This window comes from Acanthochromis polyacanthus, chromosome 18, assembly GCF_021347895.1.
Source record: "Acanthochromis polyacanthus isolate Apoly-LR-REF ecotype Palm Island chromosome 18, KAUST_Apoly_ChrSc, whole genome shotgun sequence".
NCBI lineage: Eukaryota > Metazoa > Chordata > Actinopteri > Pomacentridae > Acanthochromis > Acanthochromis polyacanthus.
Window position 1 is genome coordinate 5,769,654 of NC_067130.1, and position 13,901 is coordinate 5,783,554.

Consider the following 13,901-nt stretch of genomic DNA (forward strand, 5'->3'; position numbering starts at 1 on the left):
GTTGAAGCCTGCAGAAACAATGATAGCTGATCAAAAACAATGAGACATTATTTTACTTTTCATCAAAGTCTGACATATTTGCTGAAGTTAAAATATTTTTTCTGTCATGTCTGGTCTTTTGCTATGGACATATTTCCTTTTCACAATCTAACAGTAGGACATTTGCAGCAGTGAAACTATGGTGTGTATGGATGCTTTCGATAACTACATAAGGAGCATGGTCTTTCTTGTCATAATATTAACAACCAAAATGTGGCAGTAGGTAACTTACCAGCAATGAAAACACATTTTATGCTTTTATTGTAAGCAACTGTAATTAGATAAGCTAATATTATGGCATTGACAGACTTGCTTGCTGCACAATAATAAAAATGATTCTGTTTTTCATTAGTTATTTATTTAGGGTACTGTGTTATGGGACTTTAACTCCTGCATCTCTTCTCCTGGACTATTTAGAGTGTCGGCCACCCAAATTACTACTTTTTAAAAAACTTATGAAATACAATATATAGCTGCTGAGACATGGAAATAACTTTTAGACAATGTGTTGTTTCCTTTACAATATCTACACAAAAGCCCTTGACAGTTTCGCTTCATCAGAATGGTTAAATAATTACAGCATCTTCTAAAAAGACACAAAAAGTCTCTTAATAATTCAACACAAACAAATAAATCATGTTTTTAAAAAAGAATGTAAAATGTACAAAACTTACACCATCATTTTGTGCATGAACTGTGTATGTAAAGTCAACTGAATTTACTAAAAATACTAAACAATGCCTAAAATAAGTAGTGTCATAATATTATTATTGTTGCGAAGTGTAGTGAAAATCATAAAATCCTTCCTAAAGATGTAGCTATTTAAATCTGCACCTTAGTTTAAACTCACCTATTTATTTATGACGTGACTTTTTTTCTAATGTCTCTGCATTTCACTGCACATTGTGTTTGAGCATGTGACAACTAAAAACTCTTGAATCTCAATGTGCACTCCCTAAGGAATTAAATTAAATTGGCTAATCAAAGAAAGTCAGTGGGATGAGCTTACTTTCCTTGAGCTACTTTTTATTACATTAAATTTTACTCTGTTGGTACAATAATAAGCTTAAAATCTAAAGATTTCTGGGAAGCTTGCCATGAGTCAAAATCCTAACAACACCTCTGGTCTTATTCTACCTGAGAGGCTTTAAAAAGGGCAAATTTCACCCTCTTTTGCATCATTTCTATACAACTGTTGTATGCTAGTGAGCAGCGACATCTAACGGTGGAAATGGAGACATCTTTACTGCCAGAGTTTACACTTTATGGAAGCATCATCTTCTGTGTCCCTCCTATAACTCATTGAAAGATGCTTTACCGCTCAAGTTATGAATGAACATTTCAACAGACTAATTCTGTTGACTCACTATTGCGCACAGCAGCTTCGCTTAAATGTGAAATTTATCGATTCTTTTGAATGACAGCTGTCTCCGTGGGCACATCTGTCTGTGACAATGACTGACATTAATCACAATACGCTTAATAACGCAGTGTTGAGTGACAGTGTGCCCTCCACAAACCAAAACAACTCTCCGGTGTGACACGGAACCAGCTAGCTACGTCAGGCTGCGCATATTTGCATCGGGTGCACGCAGGGTGGAAGTGAAGTGGACGGTTCAGTAGTCTCCAGAGTAGTCGCCCACTGGCTTTTTGTAACCTCACGGCGTCCAGAATGTGCCCGACACATGCCGCAAAACTGCCTATAAAGTGACCGTGTATATCTGTACGTGCCATAAAGTAGGTGTTAAGTTGAAAGTCCCGGCTGGTTAGCGGGGTAGCTGCTGATAATGAACTGTTATGCATTGTCAGACAATCAGCTAGTGTTACTTCGGCTCCGTTAGCCGCCTTGCTGTGACTGACATCACTCCGTGCGATGACGACATGATATGTCCGCATAACTTTTTATCCGCTGGACATTTAAATCATCCAGTTTTTCTACTATGGACGGCGAACGCAGCAATTGCAGGCCCCTGGTTGGAGACAATAGCAAGCTAACCCAGCTAGCAGGCTGTCGTGGCTGCTAAGCTTTGCTAAAAGCTGTCCTGTCTGGTGCGTGTGTGGACCCGCACTGAAAACGTCGAGGTATGCTGTTGAATCAACCGAAATCTGCCTCTGGTCAGTTTGTTCTGCCCTTATTTCACACACGATTGGGACACGGGACGTAATAAGGGAGTGCACTATAGATTTCTCCACGAGTAAACAGAACAAACTTTGTTTACATACTGTTGTTTTAACTAGCGATAGCTAGCTCGCTAACAGCTAACTTGAAGCTAGCTAGCCATGGATGCAGGGGAAAGGGAAAAGTTTGCAGGTGGATAAAGTAAGGTAAGCTGCTAGGAGGGTGGAAACTGTCACCCGAGGTAAACATTCCCGTGTTTTCTCATGTGTCTGTTATAATGTGACCTCCTTCCATGCCAGCTGTTATAATGAAAGCAAACTTAGCCTAACGGTGGTATGTATGAGCAGCTCATCTCAGTGCTGTACTTTGTTTTGGATCTCGCAATAGAAATGCATAGTAAACACTGATTATTTGACCAGGTTTAACTTAAGTTATATTGTCATTTGCAAAGTCAAAATTCGCCATAAGTCACACCTGTTACCTTCTTCAGGTGCCTGAGTCATGGATCAGCAGCATCTACCAGACCAAATCACAGCAGCTTATAGCCAAGCTTTGATCCACAACCAAGATCTGACTGCCCAAGATTCAGCTCAGCAGCCCGCCGTTCTCATCATGTCTTCACAGTCCAAATGGGTGACCGGCAGCACTGAAGACATGGTCATAACTGAAAATGGCACCTGTGAAGTTGAGACTATGGTAGCTTTACACTGTCCTGGTGACGGTGGAGATGCTGCTGCCGAAGGCGACCACCTTGCTCTGAGCAACGATGGCATGTCAGAGTTTTCTAACAGTGACCTCTCACTCCCCGAGGTCTGTATTTCCACCAACAGTAACAGCTTTGAGGAGGATATGAACTATGAGGTCCAGCAAGCCTATAGGATATTCACTGGCTTTCTCTTGGACAAGCACAAAGGGATCACCAGCCCATTCCTCCATCCCATCGGCCACCAGGAGGCCCAGCATGGTATTGGAGGAGTCAAGGGCCGGGGTCAATCACAGCTCAGGCAGTCAATGTGCTTGCGGAGAATGGAGGAGAAATTTATCAGCCAGGAATATGACACCATAACAGAATTTGTTGCAGACTTCAGGCTGATGTTGGAGAACTGTTACCGATACCATGGAGTGGACCACTGGATCTCCAAACAGGCTCAAAAGCTGGAAATCATGCTGGAGCAGAAACTTACATTACTATCCAGGTAACAAACAAACAAACAAACAGACATACATGTATTTACGCTATTATACAAATCACATTGCCAGAAAATGGCTGAAACATTACACAACTGCAGTCATGAAGGGCCCAAATGTGTTTGCTATGTTTGCTGGATGGAGCCTCTTAATAGTATTAATTATGACAATCACACTGAAGAGCCTATACAGCAGCAAATTTATATACCACGACAGTCATCATTTTTGGTTAAAATTGTACTTGTTAGATGTTACAAGTCTTTTTAATGTTTTATTTAACCAGAAAAAGACTAATTAAGAATGAGCCAAGACAAGCTGCAGCACAATTTAACAGATTACTGATATACATTTGCAAGAAAAAGTATGTGAACTCTTTGGGATTACTTAGATTTCTGCATAAACTGGTCATAAAATGTTTCACCATATTTCACAGCTGGGATGAGGTTTTGATGTCGGTGTGCTGTGCCTTTTCTTTCCTCCACACATGGCATTGTTTCCAAACAACTCAATTTTGGTTTGCTCTTGCAGTCATCTTTACGGAACGATCACGTCTAGAGAGAGTAACAGTAGTGCTGAACTTTCTCCATTTGTAGACAGTCTGTCTTACTGTGGACGCATGTACATCAAGGCTTTTACAGATACTTTTGAAACCCTTTCCAGCTTCATAAACATCAATATTTCTTATCGTAGGTCTTCTGAGAGCTCTTTTGTGTGAGGCATATTTCACATCAAGCAATGCTTCTTGACAACAGCAAACTCAAAACTGGTGTGTGTTTCTTATAGGGCAGGGCAGCTTTAACCAACACCTTTGGTCTCCTCACATTACTCCAATTAGCTATTGGAGAAGTCATTAGCCTCGGGGTTCACATACTTTTTGTATGCATCAGGAGAAGGCACTTATTTTTATGATGTTGTCATAAGCCAGCATTTGCATGAAAGTGGATTTGGCAACCTTCTTTTTGGCCTTAACAGATTTGCTGGTTCTGAAATAAACACCTAAATACAACTTAAGAAAGCCATGAAGTACAATTCCTAGTTATCTATATTATAATGCACACTCTTGATCACAGAGCCCTGAAAAGCAGTGATACATGGGTGGATTATGAACAGCTGTGTGGCTGTATGATTTTATCTGTACTATAGGGGTATTTCCTGTTTACTTCCAACGATCTTGACAGCTAATATCAAGCAACTTCAGTCATGTTAGCCCATCTGTTTGTTCTTTCCATCTTTCAAACTAGGACACTGCGAGAGAAGACGACTTTGGCAGTGACTTCTAAAGGACGCTTTGGGGCAGAGGAGGAACGGACCACAGGAGGAACTTCCACGAGGAGGAGACTGGCACCTCGTAGCCTTGCTACCATCACTGTCGGTGGGCATGAGTCTGTCATGGTACAGGCCCTACGGCTGGAAGAGCAACAGAGGGCCAAGGAAGAGAAGAGGTGGGAAAGCCTTTGAAAGAGAAATATAAAAAGTTTTTGTGCAAACAAGTAAACAAGGAAATAAACCACATCTCTACTTTGCATTTTTAGGCAACGTGAGCTCGAGAAAAAGGAGGCAGAAGAAATGTCAGCCAAGGAGGTAGAAGAGTGGGAGCAGAGCTTGCTGTTACAGGCCTCCCCCCATACTGTGGACACCCTTTGGGAACTTCCAGCTATTGGACACTTTCTCTGCCTGGCTCAGACTGCCCTTAACCTCCCTGAGATTGTATTTTTTGAGCTGGAGCGTTGTTTGCTGATGCCCCGCTGCAGCCTGCTGCTCTCCAAAATCATGTCTTCCCTATTGTCCCCCCCACAGCGGAGGGCCACGCTGCACCGCCGGCCTGCCCTGGGTTACCGCCGCTGGGAGTCGGAGCTAAGGCAGCGTGTCATGGGCTGGTTTCGAACTGTTGGTTCCTCCCGTGATCAGGCAGGTCGGGCTGAACAGCTGGGACTTTGCCATCAGTTTTTCAGCACTCTGGGGGAAGTGAGTCCTTTGGAGGAGAAACCCTTTCACTTGCTGCCCTTCTACCAGCGAGTGTGGCTACTGAAGGGGTTGTGCGATCATGTGTATGAGACACAGAAGGATGTACAGGATGCTGTGCTGGCCCAGCCCATTCATGAATGTAGGGAGTCTATTTTGGGCTATGACAGCAAAGAGAATGCCTACATACATTTCCCACATTTCTGTGGGGCAGACCTGAGGATCTATTGCCAGAGCCCCAGCACACCCCCGGCATTCCCTTTTCCTTCTGTATGGGTGAAAGGAGTTGAAATAGAGCCAGGGACAGAGGGTGAAGAGTCGGATGGAATGAAGGATGAGGGGGATAAAAACAACACAGGGTGTTATGGAGTCCCCATGGACACAGGAGAGTCTGGTGATTTTGGTAAAAGGAGAACAGAGACATATGGGGATTTCAAAAATGAAAATGAAAATGGAGAGCAGGATAAAAGGTTTAAATCATGGTCACTGATAAAGGAGGAGGTGTCTGAATCAGGGTCCTCTGACGGAGATTCCTGTGACGACTCTAAATTGAACTTAAAGCTACACACAAACTCCTTGTCCCTCGCACACGTTATTCCTACTGGAGGAGGGGGTTTGAAAATGAATCTGAAAGAAGAGACTTCAGTAATGGAGCATCGATCCAAGAGGCCCACAATAAAACAAGAGCATAGCTTCTCTTTGGGTTCAGTACGCACCATTAAGGCAGAAACGCAAGATCCCTGTCTGAATGTAGGGGAGCACAGCTACACAGGCAGGTCTCCTGCTCGCTCAGTGAATCCGCCCTCCCCAACCAAGCCTTTGGGGCTCAAAATGGAGGGAGTAAGTTCCAGTCAAGGACACCAAAGACCTTCCTGTTTGGAATGTTGTAAAAGCGAAACTAGTGATGCTAAAACTGAGGAGCATGAGTGCTGCTGTGGCACATCAGGGCTAGCAACGCAGTTGTCTTCTGAGAGCACTCAAAACTCAAGCGAAGAGAGGATGAATGACAAAATCTGGACTAAGAAAAAAAAGCGGAAGAAAAAGCGAGGGAGGGAACAGCTGCTGAGGGTGAAAGGAGAGCTCAAGCAGCTGCAGCATGTGGACAGGATGAGACTGTCCACAGCTGAGACTGCCAAGTCTGCAGTGCGGAAAGTTGCCACAACAATCAAGAGAAAAGACAAGAAGAAAAAGCATAAAACAGGTAAATAAAAATGCTTAGTGTTGATGTCAGTCTTGTGGTGTTTCTTGACATTACAAAAAGCTCATTTAAATGTGCATTTATAGCTGAATTACATTGTGTTTTTCAGTAACTTGTTATCTGTTATTTCGTTGACAGGAAAAAAGCCTGACTCCTCAAGGAAGGTTAAAGATGAACTTCCAGTTGAGCCATCATTTAAGGTAATCACACTTATATTTACTTTTATCTCATTTCTTGAGCACTGTATTTTCTGTACTCTATTAATTGAGAAACATTTGATAAAAAATTATATTTCAATTATTTTACCTCTCACTCTGTTTCTCCCATGCAGTTGGTATGCACCAGTCTTGAGGAACTGCGAGAGCTGATTAGTAAGACGGAAGATGAACTCGATGACCTAGAGAGCACAAAAAAGAGACTGGTGGGTGACAGTCCTTATTTTGTCAAAATGACTTGCTCATATAGTCTCGAGCCTTCTGCATTTAGTGTGTTTATTTTCTCATGTTTTAATGCTCGTGGCTTGACAAGGTTTTCTTTGGTATGACAGGGCCGGTGGTATTATCGAAGGGAAGCTGTGAAAGACCTCCATAGCACTCTAATCAGACTACTGAATGAGCTTTCACCCTGGGAGCCCAAACTCGTTAAGGCCTACCAAAGGAACAGGTTTGATGTTTAGATGATGATTTGATAAGACGTTAATATATCGTTTTTATCAAATGTTTGTCCTGAAAATAATAGTAGTTAATTTCGTGTAGTTGGACTTATCTTAGCAGTACAAAACAAAAGGACTTTGATTGAACAGCTCTTTTTAATCTGTCATCATTGCTGAAATAGAAATAAATTTTTGCTTAATTAATTCTTCTGTCCCTTTATATCAGGCTTCGTTTGAAGAAGGAGTTTGATGATTTCAAGATGCACCCAGAGTACAATAACTTTGTGCGTGAGGAGTGTATTTCATCGTCATCAGATGATGATGATGATGAAGAGAAGGATTTAGGGAAAGAGGTGTGTTCATTCTCAGGTCATTATGGAAGATCAGAAGAGGAAGACCTGGAGCATATGGTTCCCAGAGGCCTTTGGAGTGGAGGTAAAGTAATTAAACTAGAGTCTAACATTCCCATTTTGTTTGCTGTATTGTAACATTTAAACCGTTTTCCTGTCCTAAAGACAACACTGCAGTTAAAATTCACTGTTAAGAGCTAATTTAACTGTCATAAAGGAATTGAAATGTCGCCACCTGTGTGTTAAACCTTTATAGAGAGTAGAAAAGGTAATTAAGGAATGTGTCTCTAATAGACATTTCTGTTATGTTCTCAGCAAACACCAGGGAGTTTGTGACTGAGTCTGCTGGAGAAAAAGCAGTGACCTGCGTACCTCCAAACCACATGAAACACCGTCTGGCCAACTCAGAGAAAGACGTCAGTCTGCTGCCAAGAGTTCATACTGTCAGCAGTAACATTAATTCCAGCGACTCGAGACTACAATCTAAACCTGAACTGATCCCAACAAACCAATCCAGGGATTCAGTATGGGCAGCAAGGGTGCCAGGTCATACTCCAGTGTCACCCAGATCCCCCATCCTCCACCCCACCAGTGGACTACCTAAGGGCTACACGCCCATCCCCACCCTGCTGGCTAAGAGTGTGGGAAACAAAGTGACCTTAATGAAACGACCTGCTGATTGCCCAGGTGTTTACAGTGTAGATGGACAGCGCAAAGGGCCTTTGAGCTCCATGCCTACCTCTGCAGTGGCAAACACAAGACTTTCAAAAGCACAAAGTTCTCCGTCCACTTCCCAGCAGAATTCGCAACAAACGCAGGTGCAAGGACCAAAGCAGATGAATGCACTTGGGCAGACAGCAACGGCCATCGTGACGGCAGCTCTTCCTAAATCACCACAGGCCAAACCAACCCAGGCAGTACCAAAAAATCCTGTCCAAGTGGTGTACAAGGTACCTGAGGGACTGGGTCACCTTGTCAGGAAAGAAAGCAGCAGCAGCAGCCCAATCAAGATCTCTGTTCATCCTGTCGTGGACCAGAACACTGGGGAGAAGATCATGCAGCAAGTGGTAATTCTGCCTTCTAATCTTCTCATTCACAAAACTGAAGCAAAGACAGCCTCTCACCAACGGCAGGCTAAGAGCAGTCCGGTCGCAGTCTCTAAAGTGGCCAGTCCTTTATGTATGTCCACCGATGTGCCTGGGTTCAGCATTCCTGAAAATAGAATCCCTGTTCAGCAAGTGGCTCCCCTCAAAGATGCCAGAACAGTGAGAACTCCTTCACCTTGTGTTTCCCCTCGCCTGCAACAAGGGTCCCTAAACACAGCAGAAACTAAAGGGGCACAGGTATGTAGTGTCCAAGCTAGCACATCCCAAGGTGTCACACTGAACCCTTCACCCATCACAGCTCATTCCAGTGCAGTTTCTACTGAGCCTGTTAAAACTGCAGACTCTAAACAGGAGCTTAAAACTGTGTGCATCCGTGACTCTCAGTCAATCCTGGTAACAACAAGAGGAGGTAACACAGGCATCGTCAAAGTCCAGACATCCTCAGACCAGAATGCACTTGGGTCTTTCCCTACCAGTCCAGTCATCACTATCTCGCCTCAGTTTAAAGCCTTCCTTGTTTCCAAGACGTCACCCGCATTTTCTACTACTTCTTCTCAGACTTCCTCTTCTACTGTTCCAGCAGTGACAGGCATCTCAGTAGCCCAACCCCAGATGAAGGTACCTTCAGTATTAAAGCCCTCTTCCACTATGTCGAATCCCCTGCTCACTGCGGTGACTGGCAGCGTTGCCGTATCAGGCCCAGGAAGCCAGACGGCAGCCACTCCTACTACTTTAAGTCACGACTCCAATACCTCAGCTAGTTCTACAGTTGCAACACAGATTTCCCAGCTAGCACAGACAGCTGCTGTTGGTTCTCATTTTCAAGCTTCGGTAGTAAAAAACACTGTTGTTGTCCCGTCGCTGAGTAGTTCTGGTGTTCCTCAACTTCTCACGCAAGATTTCATGACCAAAACTGGTGTGAAACGCGCCAGTACAGATGAAAGATCCCAAGTGACTAAATTCATCCTGGTTACTCCACCTTCTTCCTCTGCCTTAGCCAAAGGCTCTCCCTCTCCCACCAAATCAGTCCCCAGTTCCAGAGTCATGTTCATCAGTCAGCCCACGGTGACATCGTCCACCACCTTCATGGGGAGCATTCCAAAGCAGGCGATGGCAACAGGCGCCGGTGGACAGGCGCTGACCACCTCATTATCAAATCAGACTGTGAAGATGGGATTAAGCCCAGGCCAGCCTGTTGGCAGCGTCGGCTCAGAGGTGTTGTCCAAGGCCAAAAACATCACTCTGCCCTCAGGTGGGGATATTTTAGCTGATCTTTTACTGAAATTCTTTTCATCTTTTGGTGTATCTTGTGTGTGATTCGCTTTGCAAACTGGGCACCCTGGGGACATAGTTGATTTATACATACTGACTTTACTGCAGTTGGAAAAATGTAAAACTGATTATTGAATGTTATAGTGATCAACTTGGGCATAAAAGTAAATCAAAAGTGTAATCTTAAATTCTAATTCAATACGCTTATTGTCAAATTCAGCAAATGGTGTGTGTGCACTGAAAACAGTATTTATACACTGCAGTCCAACAACATGTTGAAATATTTTAAAGATAAACTAGTACTTTCAATTTATGCCACATTATACATATATTAATGCAGATGCATTACAATGAAATTAGTTAAATTAGAGAGTTCCAGATTCAGTGGGGAAACTCAGTTGCCAATCAGAGTTGGGTAAATATTAGGGACATAAAAAGGAGGAGAAGAAAGACAATTATAAGGAAGTGAGAAAAATAAGGAAAGCTGAACTCTGATCCAGACCGCAAGGGTCAATGAATAGCAGGATCATTTAAAATGGAGTCAGCCATTCTAATCAAATGCTGTAAATCTGACACATGCTAACTATCTAAATATGTAACTTGAAGAACGGCAAAAGTCTTTTATGAAATGTTAAATATCAGGCTATAGATTTTCAGTCAGAGTCTGTGTTAGACTTTAAGCTCGTATATTAATGAAGTGGGTTTTTTTGGATCTCCTCATCTGTATGATGTAGAGTATGTGTAGCCCAAGCTTATCTTGGTTTAGACTACAGGCGCAGGAATGAAACTAAACAAAGATTGAGTTATAACCACAGAAGACTATCTGTGGCATTTTACCAGATGATGCTTTGTTATGGTAGACAGGTTGTCATCATGCAGTTTAAGTGTTGGTGCAGAACCTTGTTCTTGCATTTAGTTGGCCAAAGAACTCATCCTGAATATAAACAATGTCATAAATGGTTATACTGTAAATACTGCTTCATTATTAGTGTTGAACTTTGAGTAAAATATCTTTCTTGTGTCACCAGGGGTTCAAATCCAGTTGTCGGGGAAGACGACAACTATTGGTCAGACTATTGGTGCCCTGTCACATTCTCCTTCTAAGGGCACACCGGTGTCGGTCGCCAGTCCATTCTGCCCAACAGCCACCACAACTGGACTGGTCCCAGCAACAACTTCGATTACCACCACAGCTTGTTCTCTTCGGCTTTCCTCTCACGGTTCTCTGACCACCAGCTCGCAGCTCCAGAGTATCCCTTCCTTCTCCATGATCTCCCAGACAAGTTGTTCAACATCCACATCTACTGCTGCCGCTCTGCCCGCAGGCAATATAATAAAGAAGGACATTGTAATGCCTGCAAGTATACTGTCTAACAGCTCTCCTGCTCAGGTAACAACAACCATGGAAAGCAGCCCAGCTCAAACTTCCACACCCGCTTTTGACCGTCAGCCTTCATTCATCCAAAGTGGCACTGGTGAGGAGACGACTCCCCTTTTACCTTCCTCTCAACTCCCTCGCAATAAATCCCAAACCCCCCTCTCCTCTGCAACAACCACCTGCAATGCATTCTCCACCTCTGCTACTGGCACAATACAGCAGAGAATAGTCATCAACACTTCTACACCCCTTGCTGCTGGCACACAAATCCTCCTAAACAATGCACGCTTTGTAGTCCCTCCGCAGGGTTTGGGTCCAGGCAGCCATGTCCTTATCATCTCTAGCCCCGCACCACAACAAGTGCCTACTGCCAGTGCTACCAACACTGGAGCATCAGTACCTCCCCAAGGGGCAAGCCATGCCACTGTAGCCCCTCGGGCACCAGTTTTACCCCAACCCTCAGCCAGGCTGCCTGGTGTGCCAGCCATAAGTTCCCCTTTTGTAGCATGCACACCTGCTGTTCGTCCTTCTTTGCTAGCAACCACTCCCAACATTGCACCAGTCAGACTAACAGGAACCCCTAACCTGGGCTCAACTTTGTTACCCAGCAAAACAAATGTAGTGTCGGCTCTTCCTAGATTACCAACCGCACAGGCTGGTAACTTCGCAGTACCACCAGTAGGTACATCCACTCTGGTCTCATCTCCTCCGAGGTTAGGCAGTGTACCAGCCTTAGTTTCCCCAGTGGCAACCAGTGCCCCTCCTCTTGGTTCAGCACTGGCTACAATCAGGTTAGCTACTGGTACACCCACGCAAGCTGAATGTTCATCCACCATCTCGCCTGCAGTAGCATCCTCCTTTCCCAGATTTTCAGGACCTCTATCATCTTTACCCGTAATACCCGGACCATCAGCTGTCGCCCTGCCCAGCCCCGTCATACCAGTTCCTTCACCCCTCTCCTCATCTGCAGCCCCTGTAGTAGCAGACATAGCAGCTTTGCATTGTTCTCTTCCCGCCCAGCATGTGGTCGCAGTGACAACCCTGGGCCCTGGCATACAGCCCCAGCAGACAGCAGTAAGGATTGCAGCACCCTCCAATGCTCAAGCACAGGCTTTAGTGCATACAGGACTTGGCAACACATCAATCAAAAAGCAGGTTCCAGTCCTGCAACCAGTGCTTGCTGGCACCCGGACACAAGTATTGCCAACAGTGGCTGTCCCACCGATTGTAAGCGCAGTGTCGAGGATGCAGACGCTGCCCATTGCTACTGTTCCACCAATTGGAAGCACTGTCAGCACCTTTGAAACGGCACCTGTGGGGACTGCGCCTCCATCCAGCAGCACTGTAATTATCACTCCAGGTCAACCAATCACATCACTGAAGGCAAACAACGCCATCCACCCACCTGCCGTACTGACCAATCAAGCACTTGGAAAGCACTCACTGCAGACCTCAGCATTGGGTCTGCACACCAATATAGCATCCAAGCTGCTCATTAGTCCTGATGGTGCTGTTTTGAGCACTGTTCAGTGCCAGGCCAATCCAGCAGAGCTTACTGCCTGCCCCAAACCTCTGGATGCACTGGTGATTTCTACCAACAGTTCCACTGGAGCACTACAAACACATGATTCCTCTTTACAGCCTTCACAGGCAGACACAAAGTGAACCAATTAAACGAGGCTGTGCTACCTATGTGAGGGGTTCGATACCACTTTTCAGCAGCTTAGTTTTGGCAGGGCTCATATCTGTTGCTTGTAGTAATCCTGAGGTTAGTTAATGAACTCCTTTTTCCAGCTATAGTTTGAATCATCACTTACATTTAGGATGCAGTAGGTTTTACCCTCTGGTTAGAGCATCTTACATGTAAACTCTCTCATTCAAACATAGTGAAGATGTATACTGTGATGGTTTTCTCGAGTGGAAACTACTGAGGTTGCCCTCAGATGAATGTTAAAGACTCTTAACTTTCCTTAATTTACTTCATGGCCAGTATTTACAACTGTTATAGCAAGTCAGTGAGACAGGAGGGTAGATAAATAGATTTCAAGTCAAGCTTTTGCAGTTTAACTTTTCAGTACCATTAGACACAGCTTGAAGAAGTATTAATTGGTTTACTATTCATAATTGCAACTTACTCTACTCTTTCTGTCAGGAAACAATACAACCATCTGCATCCAGACTGTCATGTCCTTTTTTCAGCTGTTAACTGTTTGAAAACTACATTTTACTTTTTAGAAATATAAACTAATAGATGGACTTGTACTACATGTTTGAGCCCATATAAATGTTTTGAAGTCACATTTATTTATTTTTACCATATAGATTTTTCAAAAATATTTACTAGGTACATTTTCATTGAATAACTGTGGACGTTACTGCATGAAAATAAACAATGCGACTGTCCCGAACCAGTGTGTTTGAGCTGCTTCCTTATATGCAGATTTGTGGAATCATTTTAATGTTTAATGAAACAACCTACAGAATATATATTGTGTTTATTCAGTAAATAATTTTACAAAGTCAGAGATACAATATTTTCAACTATTGGTATATTTAGCTACAAAGCATTGGGCACCATGTCGGTTTAGTGACATCAGATTACATATCATTGGGCAGCAAATCAAGTTTAGAGCTTGT

General features: G+C 43.8%; 1 protein-coding gene across 3 annotated transcripts; it reads left to right on the forward strand.

The window, feature by feature from the left end:
* Positions 1-1,579: 1,579 nt before the first annotated feature.
* On the forward strand, positions 1,580-13,672 carry LOC110966127 (uncharacterized protein KIAA2026). 3 transcript variants are annotated; one of them, XM_022215393.2, is made up of 10 exons: positions 1,600-2,154; positions 2,649-3,354; positions 4,588-4,788; positions 4,879-6,509; positions 6,645-6,706; positions 6,838-6,927; positions 7,054-7,169; positions 7,385-7,593; positions 7,824-9,866; positions 10,915-13,672. In XM_022215393.2, exons 2-10 carry the CDS (start codon positions 2,660-2,662, stop codon positions 12,927-12,929), a joined length of 7,062 nt encoding a protein of 2,353 aa, XP_022071085.2. In that variant the 5' UTR covers positions 1,600-2,154; positions 2,649-2,659; the 3' UTR covers positions 12,930-13,672. The 3 variants fall into 3 exon arrangements, with proteins under 3 accessions (XP_051794652.1, XP_022071085.2, XP_022071077.2); XM_022215385.2 differs by having other exon boundaries at positions 1,600-2,121; XM_051938692.1 differs by lacking the exons at positions 7,385-7,593; positions 7,824-9,866; positions 10,915-13,672 and having other exon boundaries at positions 1,580-2,121; positions 7,054-7,378.
* Positions 13,673-13,901: the final 229 nt, after the last annotated feature.